The 27,424-nt window shown below is 32.2% G+C and overlaps 5 protein-coding genes and 1 non-coding gene across 6 annotated transcripts in view; 4 read left to right on the top strand and 2 right to left on the bottom strand.

Moving 5' to 3' along the window:
• Positions 1–6,225: 6,225 nt before the first annotated feature.
• LOC130824987 (probable carbohydrate esterase At4g34215) lies at positions 6,226–12,111 on the bottom strand. Its single transcript, XM_057690015.1, has 2 exons — positions 11,406–12,111; positions 6,226–7,374 (listed from the first exon to the last, which is right to left on the bottom strand). The coding sequence occupies exons 1-2, from the start codon at positions 11,961–11,963 to the stop codon at positions 7,168–7,170; spliced, it is 765 nt and encodes a 254-aa protein (XP_057545998.1). The 5' UTR covers positions 11,964–12,111; the 3' UTR covers positions 6,226–7,167.
• Positions 12,112–14,346: 2,235 nt separating this feature from the next.
• LOC130824844 (uncharacterized mitochondrial protein AtMg00310-like) lies at positions 14,347–14,875 on the top strand. Its single transcript, XM_057689877.1, has 2 exons — positions 14,347–14,491; positions 14,598–14,875. The coding sequence occupies exons 1-2, from the start codon at positions 14,347–14,349 to the stop codon at positions 14,873–14,875; spliced, it is 423 nt and encodes a 140-aa protein (XP_057545860.1).
• A 7-nt stretch (positions 14,876–14,882) lies between these two features.
• Positions 14,883–15,464, top strand: LOC130824894 (uncharacterized). The gene has a single exon (XM_057689934.1). The coding sequence runs from the start codon at positions 14,883–14,885 to the stop codon at positions 15,462–15,464; it is 582 nt and encodes a 193-aa protein (XP_057545917.1).
• A 5,282-nt stretch (positions 15,465–20,746) lies between these two features.
• TRNAI-AAU (transfer RNA isoleucine (anticodon AAU)) lies at positions 20,747–20,820 on the top strand. Its single transcript has one exon. It is a non-coding gene; the product is annotated as a tRNA-Ile (tRNA).
• Positions 20,821–24,063: 3,243 nt separating this feature from the next.
• Positions 24,064–26,492, top strand: LOC130824949 (D-3-phosphoglycerate dehydrogenase 1, chloroplastic-like). Its single transcript, XM_057689989.1, has 3 exons — positions 24,064–24,442; positions 24,491–24,576; positions 25,538–26,492. Exons 1-3 carry the CDS (start codon positions 24,064–24,066, stop codon positions 26,207–26,209), a joined length of 1,137 nt encoding a protein of 378 aa, XP_057545972.1. The 3' UTR covers positions 26,210–26,492.
• A 138-nt stretch (positions 26,493–26,630) lies between these two features.
• The window catches only part of LOC130824995 (uncharacterized), a 3,960-nt gene continuing 3,166 nt past the window's right edge, over positions 26,631–27,424 (bottom strand). The window contains exon 2 of the mRNA XM_057690022.1: positions 26,631–27,424. This exon is cut by the window's right edge and continues 82 nt beyond it. Within this exon, the coding sequence (XP_057546005.1) occupies positions 26,702–27,424 (723 nt within the window). The 3' untranslated portion in view covers positions 26,631–26,701.

The raw sequence follows: 27,424 nt of genomic DNA on the forward strand, positions 1-27,424 counted from the left end.
TCATTATAGATTTGATTTTCGTCATTTACACTTTTAAGGACAATTTAATTTTCACTAATTCTCTATTCTAAGATGTACAGGTTTTTTGGGCTACTCCTAAACAAAAAGGAAAATTTTAACCGTAAAATACAAATTGTTGAGTAACACTTTATTTTTAATTTTAAAGTCATTAGTATCAAAAATAATAAAATAAAATAAAAAGAAATTTCTTGAGGGTGTTTAGCAATTGATTGTTGGCTTTTTAGTTAGCTTGTGTTGACCAGCTGAAAATATTAATATTTTTGTTGGCTTTTAACGCTAAATAAAAAGGTTAGCTATTTATGAAGATATTTGATAAATTCAAATATTTATTCAAATATTAGCCGTTGGCTGTTAGTTGTTAGCTGTTTATTAGAGAAAAAGTTAGCCAATAAGCTAAAAGCCAACAAAAATAGCAAATTGGAGTAACTTTTTTATTCTGACATAAGAGCCATTTACCAAAAACTTTTTTTGGTTGTTGACTAACTCACAAGCCAAAAGTCAGCTAAAAAGCTAATGTTATTAGATTATTTATTTTCTATGCAAGGGGTGCTTTTTTGTACCATGAATTTGCTATTTTTGCAATTTATATTTTTGATAACATTTGTATTAATTTTTTTAATTTTTATCTATATATTATCTTTATTTTCTCTTACTTTTAACTTAATCCAAAAATAGTTTTATTGTCTCGATTATTTTTATCTAACATTTTCTTGGAAAGTAGTAGTCAAGTAATTTTTATTTAACATTTTCTTTAACAAGTGGTGTTATTAGAGAGTTTTCCTATTAACTTTTATTTTTAGTCTTTTTTTCTCCAGTAAATAATCAATGTTTAATAACCAATAAGTTGTTTTACCAAACAACGTTCTGTTAAGTTATACACTGATTTAACATTTATCAAAATCTCAATTACTCATTTGTCAATAATCCTTATATTTGAAGGGCACTATTTATTTAGAGTTTTATTAGAGGTTTGAACTATTATGGTCCAAAATTGACTCAACAAACTGAATTTGTATATACCATATCCTATCTAACAATTCCTATATATATTTAAAATTAGACTGTCAAAATATATACTTGACATAACTCAAATTTTAAAAATAATTTAAACCTAGATCTTATACTCAAAACTCACTCGCATACTCCAGGAGACACCTTTAATTTTGAACATAGCACACACTCCTCCCTCTTTTACGGAAATAATTTCAAGTAATATTTTTTTGTAAATTGAGAAATCGGAAAAAACATATATTTTTGGGGCATGAGTAAATCATGTAGATGAAATGAACATGTAAGTTAAATGTAAAGATGAAAATTACAACTCTTTATGTCCCTCTTAATTTGCACAATTTTCCATTATAGTTTGTTCCATTGATTTTGTACATTTTTTTGTCACTTGTTTATATCATTTACTTGTTTTTTGTCATGTTCTCCAACCCAATTATACTTCTACTAAATTTTACTTAAAATATTTTGCGTGCTTTCTAATAGGAATTGAGAGAATAATAACTAAGAGTATGGGTTATCACTAAAACAAAAATGAAAAAACCAATATGAAAGACCGAAAAGTTTTATACTCCCTCCGTTTTCATATGTTATTTTCAAATAGAATTTACAAATTTTAGTCAAACTATAACTATGATTTCTCATAATTTTATGTAAAATTAATACGGAATTTTGATAGATTCGTCTCAATATATACTTTTTAAATATTAATTTTTTAGTATTTTTAAAAACCTATAATTTAAATTATTTAATTTTTAAATTAAAATTGAAACATGTAAAAAAAATAAATAGAAAAAACAAATGAAAAGAGAGGGAGTGAGATGAATACCTAAAAAAGGTGAGTAGTGAATACACGTGCAGTGAAAGTGGTCGGGAAAAGCGGAATGTGTCATTGGAGAAGATGGAGCGTGAGATAGACGATGTAGTGTTGAGGATGGGCTTAGTGTATGATCTTGGAATTGGATGTCCGATGTATAAAGCTGACTTTCTTCTGTGCTTTAATTTGGGGGTTGGTGACTGCTGATTCAGTGTATCAGTAATTAATTAACACTCACTATAATTAACAAATTCTTAATTTTAGTATTAATTAGATACGGCCTTTTCTTGTCCTTTTCTATTTTCTTTAGTCGCTTTTGACAACTTGAAAGTTGTAATTTGTGCGGTTTGGATTGGAACTGAATTTGTTTATTCGGATGCTGCTGCTGCTGCTTTTCACCTTTTTAAGTTTGATAGAAGTATTTTGGTTAGTTAATTTTAATTTTTTAACCATTTAATTTTGATTTTTATATGCGTATTATTTTAATTAAATTATATTTAATTTCGGTAATCAGGTTAGTTTTTTTATTTAAATTAAAAGTAAGAGAACTTTATTCAAAATGATATCATCTAACAAAATTTTCATTGTAAATTAAAATTAAAAATATTGCATTTATTCTTTCATATAATAAAAATCTCACATTTTAATTAATATATTAAAAAAACTCACCTTATATATCATTTATTCATCTAAAGTAATTTTCCGTTCGCTCTTTACTGACAATTGTGAAACCAAGGAGATCTCATTTTGAGTCTTGCGTAGGAGTAAGACAATTTGAGCCTATAGTAAAGAAATACGGACTTTAAACCTTTTTGTATGAATATTAAGTCTTAAATAGACATTTTAACAGTGAAATAATCTGCTGAAAGATAGACTTAAGCCCTGGAGAAGGAACATTAAAACTAGAAGTAGAGTGTTTTAAGTCTTGGACGTGGCATTTTAAATCTTAAAATATAGGTGTTTTAAGGTTTGAAATTGGTAGATAAAAAATATAAAAATTTTATAGGCTGAACTCGAGATTCTCATTGGAATTCGTGTTATATTTATATTTCAATTTGTCTTATACAATGAGGCAATTTAATTGAGAAAAGTAAAATAAAATGTGCATAATGGATACTATGCAAAGACAGAAAATATAATAAAGAACATAGATATAGACCGAATCGTAAATAATTTATATCCAATGAAAAACAAAGTTGAAAAGTCTAGTTGTTCGGTTTTTCCAGTGTCAAAGTGCAAGCGGAACTTAAAAGCAAAATTAGGTTAATTTGATATCATCTTTCATCATACGTAATCACATATTTTTGACCTAACAACATACAAACTACAAAGTGGTGGGCCCTTTTGTGTTTGGTGAAGCCTTTCAATTTTGATTATTAATTCGTTTTTTATAATTACTTTGGTTAAGCTTATTTTTTTCTTCTCTTGGAACTTACTTGTTTACCAATCTTTTGAGAATGTAATGTTTTATTGCCACGATAGTGCAAAATAAATAGGATAATTATAAATAATTAATAAATAAATATTAAATAAAATAATAGAGTAATTCTTTTAATTGGGTGAATTCAAAAAAAAATTACCATTTTGATAAAACAGTCACACTAGGGTCTAAAGTTTCAAACTTTGTCTTTAGAAAACACCCAAGACCAATGGCAAGGGTGTTCAATGTAATGAAACGACACTTCAATAATAAGCAATGAGAAACAATAAGAAAGAAAGCAAAAACAAAGACACAAGATTTACAAGGTTCACCCCAATATGGGCTACGTCCTTGGTGGTGATTAGCTTGCTTGATTATGTGAAGAAACAATAGAGTTCTCAAGAACTCTTACAAGGAAGTATTATACTTGAAGAAGATAAAGGAAGATGGGTTTGTGTTTGGCTAGGGTTTGTCAACATTAGAGTGAGTGTATGATACTCCTATTTATAATAGTGAGTGTATGATACTTCTATTTATAATAGAGGCTGTATACAAATGATTGGGCAAAGACCTACATTAAAACATTCCCGTAAAGCTTATCGCGCAAGAAAACATAGTGCATTCTGAACCCTCGCTCGACCGGTCGAGCGGCTTGAATTCCTGTCGAGTAGTAGATCAGAATGCTCACTGATCTGGTCGAGCCAACTGGCTCGGTCGAGCATGCCACAGGGTGGGTTGAGCGGCTCATCAGAAAGTCCATAAAGACTCCCGCATCATCATACACACATCTACACACCATCAACCTCATCATACATCATTGGTGCACTCAAAGTCACACCAAAACTCCAACACATTTATTTGTCAAATTTTATTTGCAATATTTTAAATATAAGATTTTTAAAACAGAAGCCCAACATGGGCAACTCCTTATGAATTATTGAACAAAACTAGTAGAGTTATTCCTCTATTTCAAAGAATTAGCCACATCTTTTAGGTACGTGTTAATGAGCTTATCTATTTTTATTTTTGTTCAAGATTTACACCCTATTTTAAATTCTCATTCATACATTTTACTTATATTTTTATTTCATTTACATATTTTTCCACTTCTCCGTAAAATATACTTTTTTTTTATTACTTTTACTCACTTTATTATGATTTTCACCTTATTTATACTTGAACTATTTCTTTGAGACAAAGGGAGTAATGCGTAGAAGAAAGTCTTATATGAATTTAATCCACCCTATTTTATTGTGTACTAACATTAAAAGGTATTAAAATGATAAATATTTTTAATTAACAAATACAATCAAGTATAATCATCGAAAAATACTTAATACTCCCTTTTATTCACTATTATTATCTCATTTGGTTTTGACACGTTTGTCAGCGCACAAATTTAATTTTAAATATCTTTGATTGTATTTGGGTAAAAATTATAATAAGTTAATATTGATAAAATTTACATTAAGGTAAATTAAAAAAAAATCACTTTTGACTATATTTAACTTTAGATTAAGAATAAAACACAAATTAAGAATGATTGATAAATAATATTTACAAAATCAAATGAGATAATAATAAATTAATTATAAATAGGAGGGAGTATTATAGTGGACCAAGTCTGTACAGCAATTATACGATGAGCAGCCATGCCGATGCCGCGCTTCTTTTTAAGAAATGTGTTCATAAACTGACTTGCAAATTGCCAAATGAGGATCAGGACAAGACATGAAAGAATTTGCTCCGACACAAATTTAGTTTGAAATATAACCAAAATTAAATTGAAATATGATTTATAAACTAATTGAAAAATTGACTTTTAAGAAAAAACTCAAAAAAAAAGTTATTTTTGATTGGCTTTTAATTTTTTGAACCTTTTAATCTCTATTAAGGGGTAGCAACCAATAATTGATTATAACAAACATTCATGTTATATATGACTTAAAAAATTAGCTTCACGACTAATAAAAAAAATCAACGCTATTAACTAATTAAATAAACCAACTTAACCAATTCACAATCAATCGCCAAATATCCCACAAGTTGCAAATTTGAGTTCGAGAGCAACTAGACATTAATGAGCCAAAGTCAAGCAACATGTAAAAGTAATGAATATATTGTGTATGAAGTAGTACTAATCCTATCCTATGAACTTAATCGTATTACATAAATCAAAAATTATTGTATGCGGCAATCTCATTGTAAGATGTATATAAGATATGAGCTAAATATAAGCTTTTTGTTTTCAAGTTAAAATTAATCTCACAAAAGCACTTGTTTATAAATTCATACCACACCCGTGCATGCATAGAAGCCCAACAAATCAATATGGGCTTCCTTTAGTTGAAAATTTGAAAAAAATAACAATTAAACAACTTATTTTTCAAAATAAGCTCCGTGAAAACTTAATTCCCAAAATAAGCGTCCGTACATCCAAGCCTAGCCTCGGGGATCATTCGCTGTTACTAACAGCGACTTAAAAAAAAAAAAAGAATTTATTTTATTACTATTTTTTTTAAGTCGCTGTTAGTAACAGCGACTTAATGCGTTTTAAGTTTTCAGTTCTCAGTTATTTCTTTATTCCAGCTGACGAGGTGAAAGAGTTACCAATTAACCTTAAAGTCGCTGATAGTAACTACGACTTTGGGCTTTTAATTTTTTTTTTCTCTTTCGCTGTTACTAACAACGACTCTAGCCAAACCTAGGTTTGAATGTACGGACGCTTATTTTGGGAAATAAGTTTTCACGGAGCTTATTTTGGGAAATAAGTTGTTTAATTGTCTTATTTTTTTCAAATTTTCCCTTTAGTTCATATGTCCAACTTGCTAGTTGAAGACCTGGGAGTCAAAATGGGCTGCAGATAGTTGAAAGATCCAACTTACAAAATTTATCCGTAAATAAATTCCATCATCTTTCCATCCAATAAAAATACCACAAATTTTGTATGAGACGATCTAGACGCATCCACACATGGGCTAGATAGCACAGCTTATACATACTATGAGAATATAAGCTTTCTTATTTTGAGTTTACATCACTAAGAAACGATTTCTCACAAGAGTAATTGAAAAAACACTTGTTCTTATTAAAAGAATTGCTGTGATATCATATTATATACAATAAAGCAGAGAACCTTGTTCCCATTTCCAGAAAAGCATTACCACATTGTGGACGGGATCTATACTTTGAATTAGAAGTAGAACTATGTCACATGAATACATGATACGAGAATAAGCAAGTAGCATAGTCCATAGTGTAAGAATATAGTTTCAATTTCAATTGTGATAACTATATGCAAGTATGCAGCGCTGGTGATGGGTTGTTGCTCTGTCGGTCTGTCCGAAATGATAAATTGTCCCAAGCAAGATAATCAACCCGATAAATAACAATTAGGTTTTTCTAAAAGTGTACAAAAGAAAGGTCTTTCCGGTCTCGGAAATTACTTATAACTATATTGGGTAGAACTAGTTTTGTAAGAGACCGTCTTTCGGTGAGACGACCTCAAAACAAGAAGCTCATATGCTAATAAATGCCTTAGTTGGTCTATTTAACCCATATATGAGGAAAATCTCACTGTGAGACCGTCTTTTGTGTATTGGGTAACTACGCTTGCAATCTTCTTTTCAAAAGAAAAAAAAGGAATTTTCCTAAGTACAATTTCTTCATGATTCATCAAACAGCTGGTCAGTTACATGATTCCACTCCAGCACCTTGAAACTCCGGAAGGGAACTCAAATAAGACGTATGATCCGGAATCCGGATCCCTAAAGAAGTGCTATTATTTGAATGGTTGCTTTACAAAGACGGACAACAACCGTCGAAATTTGGTTTATTGAATACATGAAAATACCTACCCATAAGTTATCCAAATAATATGAAGTGAAGAGGTTGCATACGTAGCCTAAGTAGAGCAAGAATCAAAATGAGAAAGGTAGGCATCAGCCAACATCTGACCTAGTTGTACCTGAGCCTCAGTAGATAGATGAAGATTGTCGTCGTTGAGCTTCAACCCTTTTGCATCCACACACACCACATTCGGGAGTTTGATCCCGAGCTGTGCTTCTCTCACCTTTTCTATGTATTTCTCATCTCCTGATGCCAGAGCAACCTGGGAAATTCAAAGCATTTTCAAATTTCAACCAAATTGACATATTCCAAGTTTCAAATTCTTGATCACTGAGTATAGTCGAAAATCATATTTATTATGATTAGAAGGAAGTTTAGTGTTCAATCTATTCATCACTAATATGGACTTTTCACTTGACCAAAATCTTTTTCCCTTCATCTACATATTAGACATAATAGAAGTATATACGAATAGATTCCATTTCATTTCTTACCCCTATTTTGGTATGCAACTTCTTGGGCTGAATTTGAAGGATTTAATGCGTACAGATTTTCATATAGCAAATTGACAATATCGACCTGTTCCGTTGTTGATACTAAATAATGGTAATGAGAACGATTTGGAGTGTAAATTTTCATAAAATGTATCATGTCATTCCCAAGGTAATTAAAAGTATCATAAATGAGTTTTTTTTTTTTTTTTACAATTTTTCATTACCACCTAATATTACTTTTCCAAATGGTAATGCATTGGAATGAATTATGTAAAAACAATGAGATGATTGAAATAGAACAAGTATGGTGATTAAACTTGTCAAAAAATGTTTCTACCAAAATTACACTAAATTTCCATTACTATTCTCCCCATTCTCATCTTTACACCTCTATATGTCACTGTTCACAGGTGAAGGAGAAATCACGTCAAGTTCGACTTGCATACATTTTGGGTTACACCTCTATATGTCATAATTGCGGTAGCGGAAATTATGCAGTTATTGTAAAAGCCTAAATATTGGTCGAAACTATACGATTTACCTTGATACGTCCCATGACGGCTAACAAGAGTGTTTTACAACTTTACAACGGGGAAATATTGGTTCATTGTTTTTGAAAACCTTTACAACATGGTTGACGCAATGCGATGCAACCTTGTGTCTACACTAGGATTGCATATTGTTTTTTGAAAGTATCTAAATCAAGGATGTAAAAATAGCAAAATACAATCCAATACTTATGTAAGCGTAATAAAAGTCGATTCATGGATGGAATGCACAACCTTTCATATTTTTGTGACAAAAATAATCCTATTCCTAGTTCTTCTTGTTCCAAATCCACAAGATATCCCTCTTATAGCTAGCTTTCAGTTTTCTTGGTTATCCTTATCATAGGCTTTTTCATAAGCTAACAATTAACAAAGCTATCAACTAAATAAATTTTGGGTTTGTTCGGTCTTTACTCTTCTTAACCCTAGATCTAATACACATGGAAACCCCCAAAAGGGATGATGATGTACAGGATATCATCAAAGGATATCATCAAAGAAAAACCTAATTTGCTCTGATTTTTTTAATAAGAGCTGTGCAGGATTCGATTTTTGATTCACAAATTTTGGGTTCATGCTAGGGAAATCTACCACTAAATCAATCCATGTCTTGATGAGGTTCATTGAGAAGTAAAGGAACTTCAAGAGAGATCTACATATGTTGTTCATCAATTCGGTAAAAGTTTATAATAATTTCTCATGCGGCATTTTCTAGGGCAGCCTTGGAGCAAAAAAAATTCAATTGAGGTATATTAAAGGGATCCAAGACATATATGAGGGAACTATGACTAGCATCCAGACACCGATAGGCATAGATACATGGAACATGGAACGTAGCCACGCTCCGCGATCCGAGAACATCTGTCCTCAATCACCACGAAACGCGACCCCAATCGCTCAATATGGCGACCTAGTGTAGAAGACCCTTTTTAAAAGGTATTTTGGCCTTCATTTACAAATTAAAGAAAAAAAAGGAAGAAAAAAAGAGATGAAACCTAAAAATCTAAAAAAATGCCACTTTAAAATAATTTCTTTTAAGCAAAAGAATCATTTTAATTTTATTTTGTTTTCAAATATATATTTTATATATCATGTATCTTGTACCCAATCCTTACCGAGTCAATATATGTTGCGTTTTGTGTTCCCGTTCCCGTTCCTCGTTCCAAACCGAATGTCGTTCCAGGTAACAATGCCTATGGGGCTAACAAAACCTTTTCTTGTTCAAGTGGGTCAACACTAGGGCTCAGCCCTAAGCCCTTCTTATTTACTCCTATCCTTGATGAACTTTCCAAGAGCATCAGGATATTGTACCTTAGTACACGTTATTTGCTTACGGCATTGTGCTCGTAGATGAAACCAATGAAGAAGTCAATAGTGAAATTAGAGGAGTGGAATGTAGCCCTTAAAGAAAAAGGGTTGCGCATAAGTCGCACCAAGATAGAGTACCTACGATGCAACTTTTGAGGGGAGGAACAAGTGGGAGATACATGAGTGATCGTGGGAGGAATGAGGTTGGTGATTCAATTAAGTTTAAGTATTTAGGTTAATTATCCAAAGTGATAGAGAGATAAATGAATATGTAAGGCATCAAGTACAAGCTAGTTGGCTTAAATGGAGAGCAGCTACTAGGGTACTGTGCCCTAATAAGTTTTCGCCTATACTAAAAGGTAAATTCTATCGGGTAGCAATAATGTCCACCTTGTTATATGAGACGAAATGTTGGCCCATCAAGAAAACCCATGAGAGAAAAATGGAAGTTGCGGAGATATATATGTTGAGATGAGTGTGCAGCTAAACTTGGGATAGATAGGATCAGAGATGAGGTTATTAGAGTGAGGCTAGGGGTTACCCCTATTTCAGTAAAGTTGAGGGAAGGTTGATTGACGTGGTTTGATCATGTGCAAAGGAAAGCTAATAATGCACCATTGAGAAGAGAGGAAAGCATCACAATCGATGGTAAAAGAAGTCAAAAAAGGCCTAAGAAAACGTAGGAGAAACAAATTAGGAAGGACTTGGGTGAGTTGCAATTCTCGAAGTACTTCACTTGAGATAGGAGTAGTTAGAGACGTCGGATCCGTGTATGTGAGTCTCATTGGTTATCTTGCGGCCTTTTATTTCTAGTGTGTCTTAGTCGTTTTGTCTACTTGTAGTATGGTTATTTTGTTATTTCTAGATGGTGTTGGGTTCGTATATTTTTGTGTTGTCTGATTTTTGTTTTTTGATTTTCTTTTGCGTCCTTTTAATTTGTAGGGACCTCATATGCCGGACAATATTCGAGTTGAAAGGCTCTCTTCGATCGCAATCTCTTCGCATATTAGTCTGCCTTCTTTCCCATTCTCCCCACACCCTATCTTTAGGCGAGACTCATTGAAATGATGTTGATAAAATTCTGGGTTGATTCAAAAGGAAATAAAATGTTTGAATTTAGTGGGAAAGGGAAAATTTGGGAGGGAGTACTTCACGTACGTTAACTAGGTGAAAATGAAGAAAATATTTCTAAATTGGTGAAATTTATGGATATTTAAAAATTGATATTATTATAGAGAAATTAGCAAAAAAAATTGCACTATTTACGGTTATTTTGTCCTTTATACTTCCTTCGCTCCAGATTAATTGCACCAAACAAACTTTTGCGCAATCCAATGCATTTGTGGAATCGTTCATATCTCGACTTATACATAACTAAAAATTATAAAAATTTAATATAATATGTGACGAGACCAATAAAACAAGATCCCACATGACGGTTTTTTCTCGTATAATAGTCGAAATATGTAAATTGGGCAAAAATTGGTTTGGCCCAACTAATATGTAACGGAGCAAGTATACTATTTCGGGTTAAGATATGGTTCAAATGAGGTCAAATTCAGCCGTATCAATATTGAATCACATTAATACGGTCTCTGTCTAAGTTAGACTTTGTGTTAAACCGATTTTGATCACTTTCAGTCAAGATTGACAATAGGTCAATTTAATAACAAAGACTTCCTTCCAATTTACGTTGCAACGTGTGCTGTTTAACGTAGTCTAATACACTAATTCAATTCTAAATATTTCTAATTATATATAATAAAAAATTATAAAAATTTAATATTAATAATCTTTAATAGGAGACAAACAAACAAAATTTCATTATTAGTGATAAATAAATAGTGTTATTTTTTTCATATGTTGCACTAATATGAAACAGAGGAAATACTTTCTATACTTTGGAAAGAAACGAAAAAAACATAGCAGTTAACAGAGTAAACCTGAATAATTGGAAGCAAAGGCGATTGAAGATCTTCCCGAACATCACAAACAAACTTCTCCATCCTCCCTTTATACGCATCCGCATCATGAGCCGTCGCATCACTCTCTCCTTGATACCACAACAACGCTTTGATCTCACCTCCACCGCTCTCCACCGCCGCCGCTTTACATCTCTTCACCATATTCTCATACAACTCACACCCACGCGCCCACTCTCTTATCGCTGTTCCCCCAACAGCACATGGAACAAGCCCTAAGGTCCCACTCACGCGCTCTCTAATCCCGTTAGCGAATGCCATACCGGGCCCCACTCCGCACACCTTCCGATGGTCGATGTCGGCGTGAAGAGGTTCACGCGCTTCCTCCCAGTGGAGATGCGCGTTGAGACGGAGGATTGAAGGGTGAGGTTGACATTGTGGTGGAACGACGCCGTTCCATTTTTTGTGTTGGTGATGATGGTGATCGGTGTATTTGATGACTCCTCCTCTTCCTGCCATGTTGCTTTGGCCTGACAAGATGAAGATCTGTTTGAATGATTCTGTTGATGACGATGACATGATTTTTGCGTGATTTTGGGAGATGGGATTGGAAATTGGAAAGATCTTTGTTCTTCACCTCTGGGTTTTGGCTTTCAATCGAAGTTTTGTTGAGTCTCGCTGTCACTTCTATATTACACCCAACTCCCGAGTAATATAAGAGTGAAATTTAGTGGAAAATGAATTGATTTGGAAAATAAAATAAGAGTTAAGTAGATAAAAATAATAATAATAATAATAATAATAATAATAATAATAATAATAAATGGTTAAAATGCATAACTCATAAGTTTCTTTATGAAATTAAGAGAAAAAATATGGATTATTGCTAAAAAAATATAAAATTAATCAGATAAATTAAAAAGAAAGTCGTGTAAATTGAGTGGGACAAAGGAACACAAAGAATGGTATATTTACAAAATAAATTTTGTTTACCTTTATTCCTTAAATTGTTTTTATTTGTTATTTTGGTCATTCTATTTGTTGATTTCTAGTATTTCTGATGTATATCAAAAATTTTAGATATAATTAATGTTTTTCTCATTTTAACATTTTATTAATGCTTATTATTTCTACATATTTTCCACTAATTTCATTTAATATAATTGTATATTGTTTATGGTCGTTACATGTTTACCATAAATTCTATTTAAAAATGTTTAAATAATGGTAGTTCCCAAATTCTTGTGAAAAAGACGGTATCTTTGAAAGACCATCTCTAATTAGACTGATCTATTATATATTTTTTAAAATATTGTAAGTAGGCATTAAGAATAATGTAAGTAGAAATTTAAGATATTGAAAGTAGACATTAAGACTACGGTGAGTAAGCATTAAAGATAATGTAAGTAGGCATTAAGAATACGGTTAGTAGCCATAATCTTTAATGAACTGGACTCAAGATGCGTTTCTCAAAAAGATGGTCTCTCAAAAGACTAGCTGAATATTTTTTCACTAACTTTATTTTATTATTTTCAAAACTTATGGAGTGATAGTCTCCGCTTTTCACCCATAAACTTATTATTTAATAAAATAATATTTTCTCTGATTTTAATACTTGTTACATTTAAGTTTCTTACGCTATTTAATGTGCAATTTTAATTTTATATGATAAAAGTTCAAATAAAGTTAATATTATAAAAATATACATTAAGACAAATTAAGTAAGATTCCAATTGATTATTTTTTGCATTATACTTGGAGAAGTATATGTTAAATAAATTAGTTAATGAACAATAGCTACTATAATGATTGTAGCAAATATTAAAAGCCTAAGAAAGTATATCCACCATTAATAATCAATTAAAATACATTAATAGTGTACATTAAGTGAAATAAAAACTCTAGTGTTGCTTAAAAAATAGAGGAATAATATACCTTTTCTTTTTCTCGTTAGGATTTTAGCACTATTCATCTATTAATCTAACTTGTATTTTATTACTAATTTATAATTTAATATATAATATAGTTGAGCGATATTCTATTTTGGCATATTTAGTGAATTTTTGGGTTGTAGTGGGTATTATTTTAATTAAATAGTAGTGTGAAGTAATAATTGTATTGGAAGTATGAGGTTGTAGTGGGTATTATTTTAATTAAATAGTAGTGTGAAGTAATGATAGTATTGAAAGTATGAGAGAGAAAATAATTATAAATTAAAGAAAAATGGTACATTAAAAGAAAAGGGGGGTTTTAAGGGGTAAAAGTGGGATAAAAAATTTATAAAAATAAAAAGTATTCTAAAGTGGAAGAACTTTTGAAACTACCCGTTATAGTAATGTAGAAGATCAAAAAAGAACAGAGGGCCTCCGTTCTTTTTTGATCTTCCACTTTGGGTTTTTTACACATATTAAGGAAGATAAAATCTATGGGTTGTAGTGGGTATTATTTTAATTAAATAGTAGTGTGAAGTAATGATTGTATTGGAAGTATGAGGTTGTAGTGGGTATTATTTTAATTAAATAGTAGTGTAAAGTAATGATTGTATTGAAAGTACGAGAGAGAAAATAATTATAAATAAAAGAAAAGGGTACATTAAAAGAAAAGGGGGGTTTTAAGGGGTAAAAGTGGGATAAAAAATTTCTAAAAATAGTAAGTATTCTAAAGTGGAAGAACTTTTGAAACTACCCGTTATAGTAATGTGGAAGATCAAAAAAGAACGGAGGGAGTATTAAAATATTAAATAATTACGTCATTAAAATCTCGGGGTGTTACAGTTCAGGAGGTTGATCGTCATGTGAAGTATTCAGGGCTACCAACTATTATTGGGCGATCAAAGAAGGATATTTTTTCTTGTTTGAAAGATAGAATTTGGAAGAAAGTGCAAGGGTGGTAGGAGAAATTTCTATCGCAAGCGGGCAAATAAATTCTTATCAAATCTGTTATACAAGCGATCCCTATCTACATGATGAGTATTTTTCGCCTTCCCGATAGTTTTATTGATGATGTGCAAGCCATGTTCTCTAGATTTTGGTGGGGAACTAATGAGGAGCATCGTAAGATCCATTGGCATTGTTGGAAGGACATGTGTTTGCCTAAGAATAAGGGGGGTATGGGATTTGGGGATTTGAAAACATTTAATATGGCTCTTTTGGCTAAATAGACATGAAGAATTTTACATGGTGCTAATCCGATGCTAGTTGCAGTTTTTTCAAGCGAGATATTTTAAGCACTCTTCGGTTTTGGAAGCTTGTAGAGGTTATGATCCGAGCTACACTTGGAGAGGCATTTGGGGTGCTAAATCGCTCCTTATTGAAGGTCTGGGATGGAGGACGGGAAATGGTACTGTGATGGATGTGTTTAAAGATAAATGGGTCCCTTTAGATGGTAAAATCATTGCTCGATCTTCGAGTTCTCATCCACAGCCCAACCTACGTGTTTTGGATTTGATTGATTCTAATAATGGAGTGTGGAATGATGTTGTTCTGGCATAATAGTTTAATGCGGAGTGTAGTTAAGGCTATTCATTCTATTCGTCTTTTGATTGGTGAAGCTCAGGATTCGCAATATTGGTGGTTGACTACCACAGGTGTCTACTCTGTGAAGAGTGGATATTGGCTTGGTTTGTTGGGTCATAACCCGAATGATAATTTTGATGAGGCTACGTGTAAGCTTTGGACGAATATATGGAAGATCCCAGCCCCTCCCAAACTTGGTAATTTTGTATGGAGAGCTAGTAAAGGGTCTTTAGCAACGAGACAAGTCCTCTATGATTGCTATTGTGTTCCTTCTCCTATTTGCGATAGATGCCATGCTGAGCCGGAGACAATTTTTCATGCTGTGTGTGAATGCCCAAATGTTGCTGCAATGTGGAACACATCCTCCTCTACTCCCATCCCTAGAGATGCTACTCGTTCATCATTGTTCTCTCTTCTCCAATGGATGATGGGTTATGCTTCAAATGAGGAGGTTCTCTCTTTGTGTACCACTTTGTGGGCGGCATGGTTCTTTAGGAACAAAGATGTTTTTTCTGATGAGCAATATGATCCGATTCAACTAGCTGCTAATCTTCAGAGAATTTGAAAAAAATAAGATTATTTAATAATTTAATTCCAAAAATAAGCTCCGTGAAAACTTATTTTCCAAAATAAGCGTCCGTACATTCAAGCCTAGGTTCGGCAAGAGTCGTTGTTAGTAACAGCGAAAGAGAAAAAAAAAAATTAAAAGCCCAATGTCGCTGTTACTAACAACGACTTAAAAAAAAAATTAAAAGCCCAAAGTCACTGTTACTAACAGCGACTTAAAAAAAAAAACGAATTTTTTTTAGGTCGCTGTTAGTAACAACGACTTAATGCGTTTTAAGTTTTCAGTTCACCTCAAAGTCGCTGTTACTGGGTGGTTAAGGTTTTTTTATTAAATGTTTACTGTTCTAGTACACTAATAAACCATGCATTTCTTTGTTGTATTTTAATTTATTGCTTATATGTGTCTGCATTTCTAAAATTGTTCATTTTATCTTTCAGGTTGTTTGATATATGAAATCTTTGCTGGTATGAAGCTTAACAAGACAGAAGAACTCCGAAATACTTCTTCAATTCCAAAGGTATCACATATTTTCTATGTATGATGTCGTTTTATGTTATAGTCAAATTCTTTAAAATAGCTACATAATTTAATTGTTAGTAAGCACGATTTTCTTATATATGCAAAATTATGATGAATTGGCTACTTGGTCCTCAAGATGACAACAATTCTTTTTGTATGTCTTTTTATTATTGTTCTTTCAGTCGTTGCTTCCAGATTATCAGAGATTATTGAGTTCTATGCCGTCCAAGAGATTAAATACTTCCAAGCTTATTGAAATTAGTGGTAAGTTTTGAAAAGTTTCTAGTACCAAGGTCATGATTTCTCTGATCCTTTTACTTTATTCAAGGAGGGATTACAAATCTCATTCTCTCCATATGCAATCCTAGAACTCTATTTATTGGACAAGTTCATTCATGCCGATACAAGCATGTACAGATGGCCCCATCTTAGTATTTCCCTTTGTATTGTCTAAAATGTAGGTTACGCTGCTGCACAAACTTGGTCATGTCAAATGGGACATGTTGCTGTTACTAACAGCGACCTAAAAAAAAAATTTTTTTTTAAGTCGCGACTTTGGGCTTTTAATTTTTTTTAAGTCGCTGTTAGTAACAGCGACTTTGGGCTTTTAATATTTTTTTTTTCTCTTTCGCTGTTACTAACAGCGACTCTTGCCGAACCTAGGCTTGGATGTACGGATGCTTATTTTGGGAAATAAGTTTTCACGGAGCTTACTTTTAGAATTAAGTTGTTAAATAATCTTATTTTTTTCAAACTTTTTAATCTTCATAAGATGGTTCGGGATTTCAATGATTATGCTGTGAAGGTCCATGTAACTCCAAGAGACTCCCTCCTGCATTTTGGTTCTTGGAATAAGCCTCCCACAGGCTGGTTCAATTGGAAGGAGATTCTTTAAATATGGTTAAGGCTATTGAGCAACGTATTGAAGGCGCTTCCCCTATCCACTTATTTTATGATTGTATCTTGTCTTCCTCCTCTAGTTTTTCGGGGTTTAGTTGTAGCTTTGTGCACCATAAAGGTAATTCTTTAGCCCATGCGGTTGCTAGGTGGGATACGGATCTTGCAATTGAAAAAATTTATATGGAGCCTTTTCCAAAGATTTGTTAGTCTTGGCTGAGCATGATATATAATCTCGTCCAGGTTTTGCTTTAAAAAAATATATATTATTTACATTTAGCATTTTTTATGTTGCCCTGTGCATTTGACCCGTTCCAACTCGATCTGACCTGCTCATCAATCAAGTCCATATGCATAGAATTGAAACAATGACCATGTAAAATCCACATGTATTTAACTTTTCTCATTTATTTAAATTTTAGGGTTCTTAAGCGAAAATTACATATGGAGTATATTTTTATAATGTTCTCGATAATATAAGAGCCAATGTACTCAAAAGCCTAATTAAGCAAGAAAAAACTATAACAAATCAACAATACTCCATATGTCTCGTTGAGAATGGGACATTTAAATTTACAATATGAGAGCTTTTTAGAAAATACTATATGTTACATTCTTAATGAAATAGAGGAAGTATTTATTACCAAAAATAATTCTCACCTAAAAAAACACTAAACAATACTCACTAATATAGTAACAATTGTCTGTAAATTGGACAAAAATCGCCACTAACAATTATAATATTATAAAAAATCGAGACTTGTTTCAGTTGAATCATTTATCACTTTTTTCAAGTAAAATTTTGAGTTCAATTATCGATGCCCCTCCCCAAGCCAACCTCCTCGTCTCCTCAATTTACCCTTATAGCACCCTCATAATTAGGTTCAAGTTTTAAAAACATACAAACTAAATTTTAATCACGAAAAGTTTCCGTCACACCCATTTCTAGGAAATTAAATAAATGTAAGGCTACAAAAACTTATAAAAAACTTAGTAATTGAATCCAAACTAAACAAATTTTGCAACTTTTAAAAGTTTCAAACTTAAATTTTAGGAAAAATTACCAAGAATAATACAATCTTTTGTTTATTTTCCTAACTTTTGATTAACCATGAATAATACTAATTTTAGGGGTGTTTCCCTATAATATACCTTATATGTTAAAAATCAAACTATAGGAGATTAAATGACAAAAAATTTTGGTAAATTAGTTAATAAACTAAAATTGATATTATTTTGGGAAAAAATTCCCCTAAGTTAGTATTACTCATGGTTAATCAATAGTTGGTATTATTGTAGAGAAATTAACAAAAGGTTGTATTATTCACGATAATTTTTCCTAAATTTTATCCTTATGAAACTTTAATATAACTAAATTGAAATGTTTATACTAAGAACTAGTTTACTATTATTACTAGTTTCTAGGTGAACCTTACTCTATATTCTCAAACGATCATTAATTTGCAAATAAGAATGCAAAAGAAAAAAAAGGAAAAAAAAGAGTGAAAACTCCCAAAATTAAAATAATTAAGTTTGAAAATAGTGTGAGAAAATAATATAATTAGGTTTACAAATCATTTTCTCACGTACATAAAGTAATACCAAATAAGCTCATTTCATTTATCTAAAATTTAGTATTGACGATTACATTTTTCAATTATCAATGAGGATGTCTGTAGGCTGAGGTTTACCCCTTATACACACTTTATCAAGCAAGTTTTTTCACATGACGACTTTAATCTTTTAATTTTTTTACGTAGTAGATAAAAAGAAAGTTTTTTTTTGTTATTTTAACGCTATTTTTATTCAAAGTAATGACATTTATTTCAAAAAACAAATGTTGTGATCACCCTAATTGACTACATATTTCAAAATTCATAGATAACATGTAGGGCGGAGCAAAAATTAAAATTTTTTTTAAGATCCTATATAATTTTAAAAATTATGATATTTTCTATCAATTTTGTATCTTTAAACTCCTAACATAAACTACATAATTTAACATTGAGGCCTTCAATTTTTCGGATCCAATACAGTCGAACATATTGAACATGCTCAGAACCTCCACTTATGAAATGCAAGTATACACTAAGGTAAACATTTGACAAAAAAAGAACATAAAATTTAAAATGCACAAATAAAAAGAAACAGAACGAATCAATTAAACTTAACTTTAGGGATGGCAATGGGTCGGACTCTGCTCGGATTATACATATTCCGACTTTGCTCTGGATTTTAGTCGAATTTTTTTTTTCAGTCCACCTCCACTCGGAGTCGGATTATGCATACTCCAAGTTTGCCCTGACTCGGACTCTCGGACCTCCAACGGAGTCGGATTATTATCAAACTTTATCGTTGTGATATTGTACTAATGATTTAAAGCATACGAAGTTAACAAAATATAATTTTCAAATACAATTTAACAAAAAAAAATATGTACTTTGAATTCAAGTTTAACATGAGAAATATTCCTAATACTACAATTTAACAAAAATTTCTCGCATTTTGATTTGGCGTATTTTATTTCTCTTGATCTGATTTGTCGAATTTTGATTGATTGATCTAAATAAAAATACCAAGTAGTTTTTCAAAATCGAAAATTACAATTAGTATGAGAGTGAGCTTGAATTAGTCACGTCTAGAGTTTTAAAGAAAACAAAATATTGGGTTAAAAGTCAAATTCAAAGTCGGATTTCCTTCAGGGTCGGAGTCGGGTCAGAGTGTCGGATTTTTAATAAGGTTCAACTCCGGTCCGTCTCTAACTCGGATTCGGATCGTGAAGTCGGATAACCTTTTCCTCGGACTCGAATCGAATTATTTTCCTCGAATCGAGTCGGATTAGGGTTGGATTCGAACTGAATTGCGATCCTAACTTAACTTTAAAGATTTTTCATAATTTGATATTACTTGTCTCATTTTAAATGTTGCTCAGGATACCTTAATGTAGTTGAGTTAAGCTCATATTTTTAGTAAATATTACTATTATTTCAAAAGAACCTAAATGGGAATTCCTTTTGCTATTATAGTGTTAGCTTTATCCTTTAAAAATCTTTTTACTTCTTAATCCTAGTAATTTGTTTGTTACCTGTATGAGAACATAAGAAGTTAAGAACTGTGTACGAAAATTAGTTATCACGATTTATATAGCTTTGTCAAATAATTTTTTTTCAAATTAATATATGATTATGTGATATTCAAATTTTTTTTGCACATTAATTATGTTTTAAGTATGTAAAAATAATAGATAACATATTCACCAGTTTTATCCTAACAATGGCAGTATTATAAAATGTTCTCGCACACAAAAATCAACCACAACTTCTCAATACTTAACAATAAGCGGAGCAGCTACTCTTGTGAGAGACCGGTCTCAAAACAAAAGGCTTATATTTTTTTTCTCTTTAATTTGTATTAATTGGACTATTTAACCAATATATATAGTGTGTCTCTCGAAAACACCGTCTCTCACAATAGTTTTGAAATCATTAAAGACTTATACTTGAATTCCGTTTATAAATGCTACATCATCTATAAATTTTTTTTATTATTTTTTTTTATTAAAGCCCTTATTTGCTTAATTGATATGTTTAAAGTTTAGTTAACGGCTCAAGGAGTATTTTTCTTAAACATGCTTGTTGCCTCAAGTAACCCATGTGCGACTTCACCAAGACTTATATATGTCTTGCCTTGAATTGTTGATCATCAAAATATACATGTTATTTTTAATAGTATATCAAAAAATCAATTCAACTAAAACACTTTTGGTATTATATGCGTTATCACCCATAATTCTATAAAACACATAACATGATAAGATAATATTAAATATTTATAAAACTTTAAAATTGAAACTGTTCAATGATGGCCCATTAGCTCAGTTTGTTAGAGCGTGGTGCTAATAACGTCAAGGTCGCAGGTTTGAGACCTGCATGGGCCATCCAATACACAACTTTTTTTGAAATTAATATTTTTTTCTCTAAAACAATTCAATATAAAAAAGAAAAATACTAATACTATTGAAATTAATTTGTTCAACTACTTTGGATCCAATATAAGAAAGGAAAAATATTAATAATCATTATTAATGACTTGTAATAATAGCTTAATGAAGCAATTTCAGTGAAAAAATTGTATATTATAATTTTCTCCAAAACACTCTAATATAAAAAAAAGGAAAAGTAATAATATTATTGAACTACTTTTAAAAATTGAGCCATGATCTAATCATTATTGGCGTCTTACAATAATAGTTCAATAAAGCAATTTTACTGAAAATACTGTTTTAGGAACACTCGGAGAATATAAGAATCAAGGATAATTTGCAAAATTCAAAAGCGTTTGTACATGTTGTTATATGAATTTAACTTTGAACTTCTATCATATTAAATATCATCATCTTGGCATACAAGCAAATCAATTCTAAGAATACCAACATCATAATTTAGCTAAGGAAAAATCTTACAACACTAGTGCACCCACTATCCACATCCACACTCTTTTCACTTTATGTGAAAACACATTAAGGTTAAAAGATGGAAATCTACATATAACCAAATAATAAAAAAAAAAAAAAAACCCAATAAAAAGAAATTTAAGTATAAATTTCTTACAATCTAGAAAATACATTAATGAACAAAAGATAATGAAATTTTCTCAAGGATTTGTAGAGCTTCTTTCATGGAGGGTCTTTTTTGTGGTATCAAAGATGCACAACTAAACCCTAACTTAAATAATGCCAAATATGTAGATGTGAAGAGAAAAACGATTGACTTAGTTGAATACATGTCTATAAATAAATATGTACCCTTAATAGTACTGTTTTTTTTTAATTAATTTAGTTAGTTTCTAATGAATTTGATGAAAGAAAATGTGTTTATGAAAGTAAACTAGGATAGAAATACGTGGAATGCACGAATTATTAAATAAGTTAATGTTTTAATAAAGTTTTACACTAATAAAAATATCAAATTTTAGTTTATTTATATTGTAATTTCTATCATCAAATTGTTAATATATTTTTAAAAAGGAATAAATACATTACCAAAAATTAGACAATATTTTTAGTTGATTGATTTTTATTGCACTATATTTGGTAGCTGAAATAGTCTGATCGCATACAGACTGATTATAGTAGGCTGTTTTTTGCATTAATTTATTTGTTGCCAAATTGACATTCAATTTAATATTTTGACATTTTTTCTAAAATTCAAAATTGTAATTATGGTTGTCTAACAATGTAAATGATAGATTTTAATGATTCATTAAAAAAAATTTATATCATTTCAGTTTTATAGAACAATTGCTGGAGAACAGGACAATTATGTAATTCCAGTAATTTTCTAAATTGCAGTAATAGGAATAAATGTAATTTATTATGCAGTATAATTTTCCTCACCATTGTTTTCCTCTCAAAGGGCTTTGAAATGTACTTATAAAAATGTTGAAAAATTCCACGTGTCGTACTCTAAGAAGGCATGACAAATGTAATTATTTTAGTGGATAATGGTTGATTACATCACAATCTTTACCTAATTTAGATTTTGATTATTGTTAAAATTAGAGCTAAATTAGGTATAGTATGAACTATAATTTAATATAGCAATTCTTATAACTAGCCTAGAATTTGATATATTTAATTGAACGAAAAAGCAATGTATTCATTAAATAATTTTTAAAAAGTTCTATTTAATTTTTCTTTAAAAAAGTGTTGAATTCGATAAATTTAATCACGATAGTATACATTTGCATTATTCTTTGAAGTTATATTTTTATATATTTCATACTCATATGTTCGTGCATTGCACAAATTTTTATACTAGTATATCCCTAGTGATACATTTGCTTTAAATTGAAAGGAATGTTGTGCTTTATGTATAACAAATATTATAGTTACATGATACTCCCTCCGTTCTTTTAAGTTTGTTCACCTTACTATAACGAGTAGTTTCAAAAGTTTGTACACTTTAAAATACTTTCCATTTTTGAAATTTTTTTTCCCCTAATATACGCTCATTTCTCTCTCACTCCCTTATTTTTCTAGCATATTCACTCTCTCACTCATTTTTTGGTTCTTTAAATTTTGTTTTATTTTAATTTTTTCTTTCATACTTTCAATACGATCATTACTTTACACCACTATCTAATTAAAATAATACCAACTATAATAAAATTATGTTTTTCTTAATAAGTGTGAAAAACTCAAATTGGACAAACTTAAAACCACGGAGGGAGTATCTTATATTCCTAAAAAGTATTTTCATAATGTTATGGTAAAATTTAAGTTTATTTAATTAATTGTTTATTAATTATAATTTTACCTTGATACCCTTTGACTTCATATTGACCTTTACTCTTAGTCAAGGGGCTTGTATGAACCTTTCAGTTGTTTTGCTTGGTTATCAAGTAAGTAACTTCCTAAATTCCGCATTCTTAAATTCTCATGGTAACAGAGCCAAAGGTGTTTTTCGGAACCGGCAACGCTGTTGGTTATCATCATTTACCTTAAACAACCTCACCGGAAACAATGGCAGAAACCGACCCAAAACAACTCTTAACCATGGAACAGATGGAACAAATGTTCAAACTGTTTCAACAGATGCACAAACCAAACACAACCCTCGAAACTATATCACCAGAACTGAAATTGGTAGAAAAACTTACTTACCAAAATTACACAACTTGGTGTAAAATGATGCAGATAGCTTTAGAATGCAGGGGACGTCTCAGTCACATCATTGACGATCCTCCTAGCATCTCGGATTCGAATTACAGAGCATGGAAGCAAAAGGACTCTATAGTTCTGTCCTGGATTATTTCAAACATCGACACCGATCTCATAAACCAGTTCTTAGATTACACAATTGCAAGGGGCTTATGAAGAGGGATTGAAGTCCTATTGAGCAGTGGAAGGGACGAACTCCAGATCTTTGATCTGAGTTCTCAAGCCAACAGTCTAAAACAAAGTTAAGACCCTTTGGAGGTCTTATACGGAAAACTAACCACAATTTGGAAGGAAATGGACCGACGACAACCGAATCCGATGATACATGCTGAAGATATCACAATCTTCAACACTTTCATTCAAAAGCAACGATTATTCCAGTTTTTGGCCGGGATTCACGACACCTTTGACAAAGAAAAAAGAGACTTGTTAAATTAAGACCCACTTCCAACAGTTGAAATGGCCTATGTTACAATTAGGCGTGAAATCTCAAGGCGTGGGATTATGACCCACACTTCATCACCGGGAAAAATTCCCTCAGAAATAGGGAGAGGGTTGGCCGTTAAACGCCGGTCGGATGCCTCATTCCGACGTGATATGGAGGGCAAAACTCACCTGAGATGTAGTCACTGTGGAGGTATCCGTCACACAAAGGAAGGATGTTTCAAGTTAATCGACTTCCCGGAGTGGTGGGAGGAACACCGGCAACGGAAAGCCGACACCAAGGTTCAGTCAGCTAGAACCGGCGGCAAGGCTCACTTGGCCACCGGCGTTCCCTTTCCCACCAGCGAACCAACCCACTACACAGAGACAAAGGAAGGCAATAATGACGTCGAAGGTGAAACAGAACAGAGAAAAGGGGTGTTTGTTCCATAGGAATGAGTAGCTATTGAAATTGCAGAGGCAGTTATCGGGGCGTTGAATGGGGAGCTTGCAGCAACTGCATTAAACGCACCCATGGTTCCTGCTGAGGTACATCCCCACTCCCTTAACTCTCTTCGGTATTCTGAATCCATTGGAACCCATGTTGTGTTATAATTAGTCATCTGATTATGTTGATTACTTTTTCAGCTTTCTTTTGTTAATTTTGGTATCAGAATATGTTGTTATTTGCTCTTTGCTCGGCTATGTTTATAATAAGGGAAAATTACATTTAAAATCCCAAACTTGGGTGATTTAATTGTAAAAATCTCAACTTTTGATTAATATTTAAAAATCAGAACCTTGGAGGTTGTCTAATTTTAAAGCACTGGACTCTTTGGTAACCGGTAGAGGGGGTCAAACCTAATATGTGGCAGTACCCTATCGGGCCATGTGTCTTTCCTATGAAAAACCAGTTTTTTTTTTTTTTTTTTTAAAAAAAAGAGAGTTGAACCTAAACCTTTGTGCTCCCTGCCTCCTGCGAAACCCTAATACCCATTGCCGCCAGCAACATTAAGGTGCGATTTTTCTTCTTTATATTTAGCTTTTAAAAATAGAAATTATAAAAAAAAAAATTAATTAAAAACTACCAAAACAAACCTTCTAAAACGGTAGCAGATCATTTAGTGCTTTAAAACTAAATAACCCCCAAAGTTTGGATTTTAAATATTAATCAACAGTATGGACTTTTAATTAAAACCTCCAAAGTTGGTATTTAAAAGTAATTTTCCCAAATGGCTAGTTTAGGTAAATACGAGAAATTTCTATCAGTTGATAGCAAAGATAATGATGTAGAACCTAACTGAGATTGTCTTATAATTATGTCGTTCATCTGCTATGTATGTCGGTAAGAGACTTAACATGACTACATGAGTTGAGAGACATACCTTGAAAAAATTAGGTGTAATTGTGTATGTGTATGTGCGGGTGTCTAAAAGATTAAAGCATCATACGCAGCTACTCGACTCTTTGAGCTACATTTGTGTTTAATTTTTATCATAACCGGTTTCAGGTCCTCAATGAGCTGAAACCATTTGTTGAGCTCTCGGAAAAACTTGGTCGACTGGCTATCCAATTGGTAGCAGGCGGAAGTGGTGTTAAATCGGTGAAGGTGGGTTATGCCACTTCAAGAGCACCCGATGATCTCGACACCCGGGTGCTCCGAGCCATGATTACCAAGGGTTTGATTGAGCCCATTTCAAGCACCTTTGTGAACTTGGTAAATGCTGATTTCACTGCAAAGCAGAGAGGACTTCGTATTACAGAAGAGCGCATTCTTCTCGATGGATCGCCCGAAAGCCCACTTGAGTCCATCCACATCCAGATTGCTAATGTAGAATCAAAATTCGCTAGCGCAATTTCAGAAACCGGGGAGATTAGGCTTCAAGGAAAGGTTAAAGATGGAGTGCCCTATTTGACTAAAGTTGGGTCCTTTGAGGTTGATGTCAGCTTGGAAGGTAGCATAATTTTTTGCCGACAGGTTGATCAACCCGGAATGATCGGAAAGGTGGGAAGCGTTTTGGGAGAGGAGAATGTGAATGTCAATTTTATGAGCGTTGGAAGGTTGGCTCCGAGAACCCATGCTGTCATGGCAATTGGAGTCGATGAGCCACCTAGCAGTCAAGTATTGAAAAAGATTGGTGAAATTCCAGCTATCGAAGAGTTCGTATTTCTTAAGTTATAATTTTCTTAGACGCGTGACTCGAAAGTATTATTCGAGACGTTCTGATAGAGAGGGTTGATGATCAAACCTAGCTATTAGGCTGTCGAACGATCCGAGAGGTTCTGGTTTTGAAGACTTGTATTCTTATTGCTATTATTTTCAAGTTATTAGTCCAATATAGTACCAATTTTGGTGGGTTTCGTCGAATGTAACCAACTTTTAACTTGTATCGGGTTAATAATGAGTTATGCGGAAGAGGTAACATGAGCCCAAGATGTTGATCGAAGGTTCTCCATTTCATTCACGTCAGTTTTCACCTAATGTTTTTAGTACTATCATATAGAAGTATATAAATTCCCTTGATTAACCAGGAAAACAAGTACTAGCAAATGGAAACAGTAGCATTACACAAGATTAAAAACAACAGCAAATAGAAAATATGCAGTAAACGACGCCCAAGTACCCAATGTTGCTTACGAATCGAGAGAAGGAAATTCCGTTGATGTTCATCAATTAGCTAAACAAAGCCTCAAGAAACTGAGCAATGAGATCCCAAACGCTTTCGTCGTGGAACTGTTCTTTCATATCATCCTTAAAATCGTCCTTGAAGCCGTCCTTGAAACCGTCCTTGAAGGCTTTCACAAAACTTCTTTTGCACAAATGACCTACTTCTTCTAGGGATGCGTTGCTTCTAACGATTTCATATCTCAAAAGGCAATCTTCATGGTAATTAACACCCTCACAGACGGAGCATGTATAGCGCCAACGCTTACATTCGCGGTTACAACCTTTGCAAACAGCAGATTCATAGCTCGGAAGTGGACGGAACACCAAGATATGATCAACGTGTATAAGAGATTTGACGTACTGAAATTTAATCGCACAATCTGGGTGCACGTAAAATTTACACGTCTTACAACAGTAGACTCTTGCATTGGACTTTCCACTATGATAACATACGTTGCATCTCGCGTCGATTGGCCGAGTTTTGAGCTCGAGCTCATGATTAGGGTGCAAGAAAGATAGTAGTCTTGTAGGATGAACTGCACAAGCTAGGTGAAACATCTTATTGCAAGTATTGCAGTGGTATCTAATCAAATCTTTGCATTTGTTTTTGCAATGTTTGCAATTGGAGTCAGATGAGTCTTTTATTATGCTCAATGGATGCATGTACTTGTGGGCATATGTTTGGAGATCTGTCTGAAACAAATCACAAATCATTTTGTAAGACAATGC

The sequence above is a fragment of the Amaranthus tricolor genome, chromosome 1 (assembly GCF_026212465.1).
Source record: "Amaranthus tricolor cultivar Red isolate AtriRed21 chromosome 1, ASM2621246v1, whole genome shotgun sequence".
Classification (NCBI taxonomy): domain Eukaryota; kingdom Viridiplantae; phylum Streptophyta; class Magnoliopsida; order Caryophyllales; family Amaranthaceae; genus Amaranthus; species Amaranthus tricolor.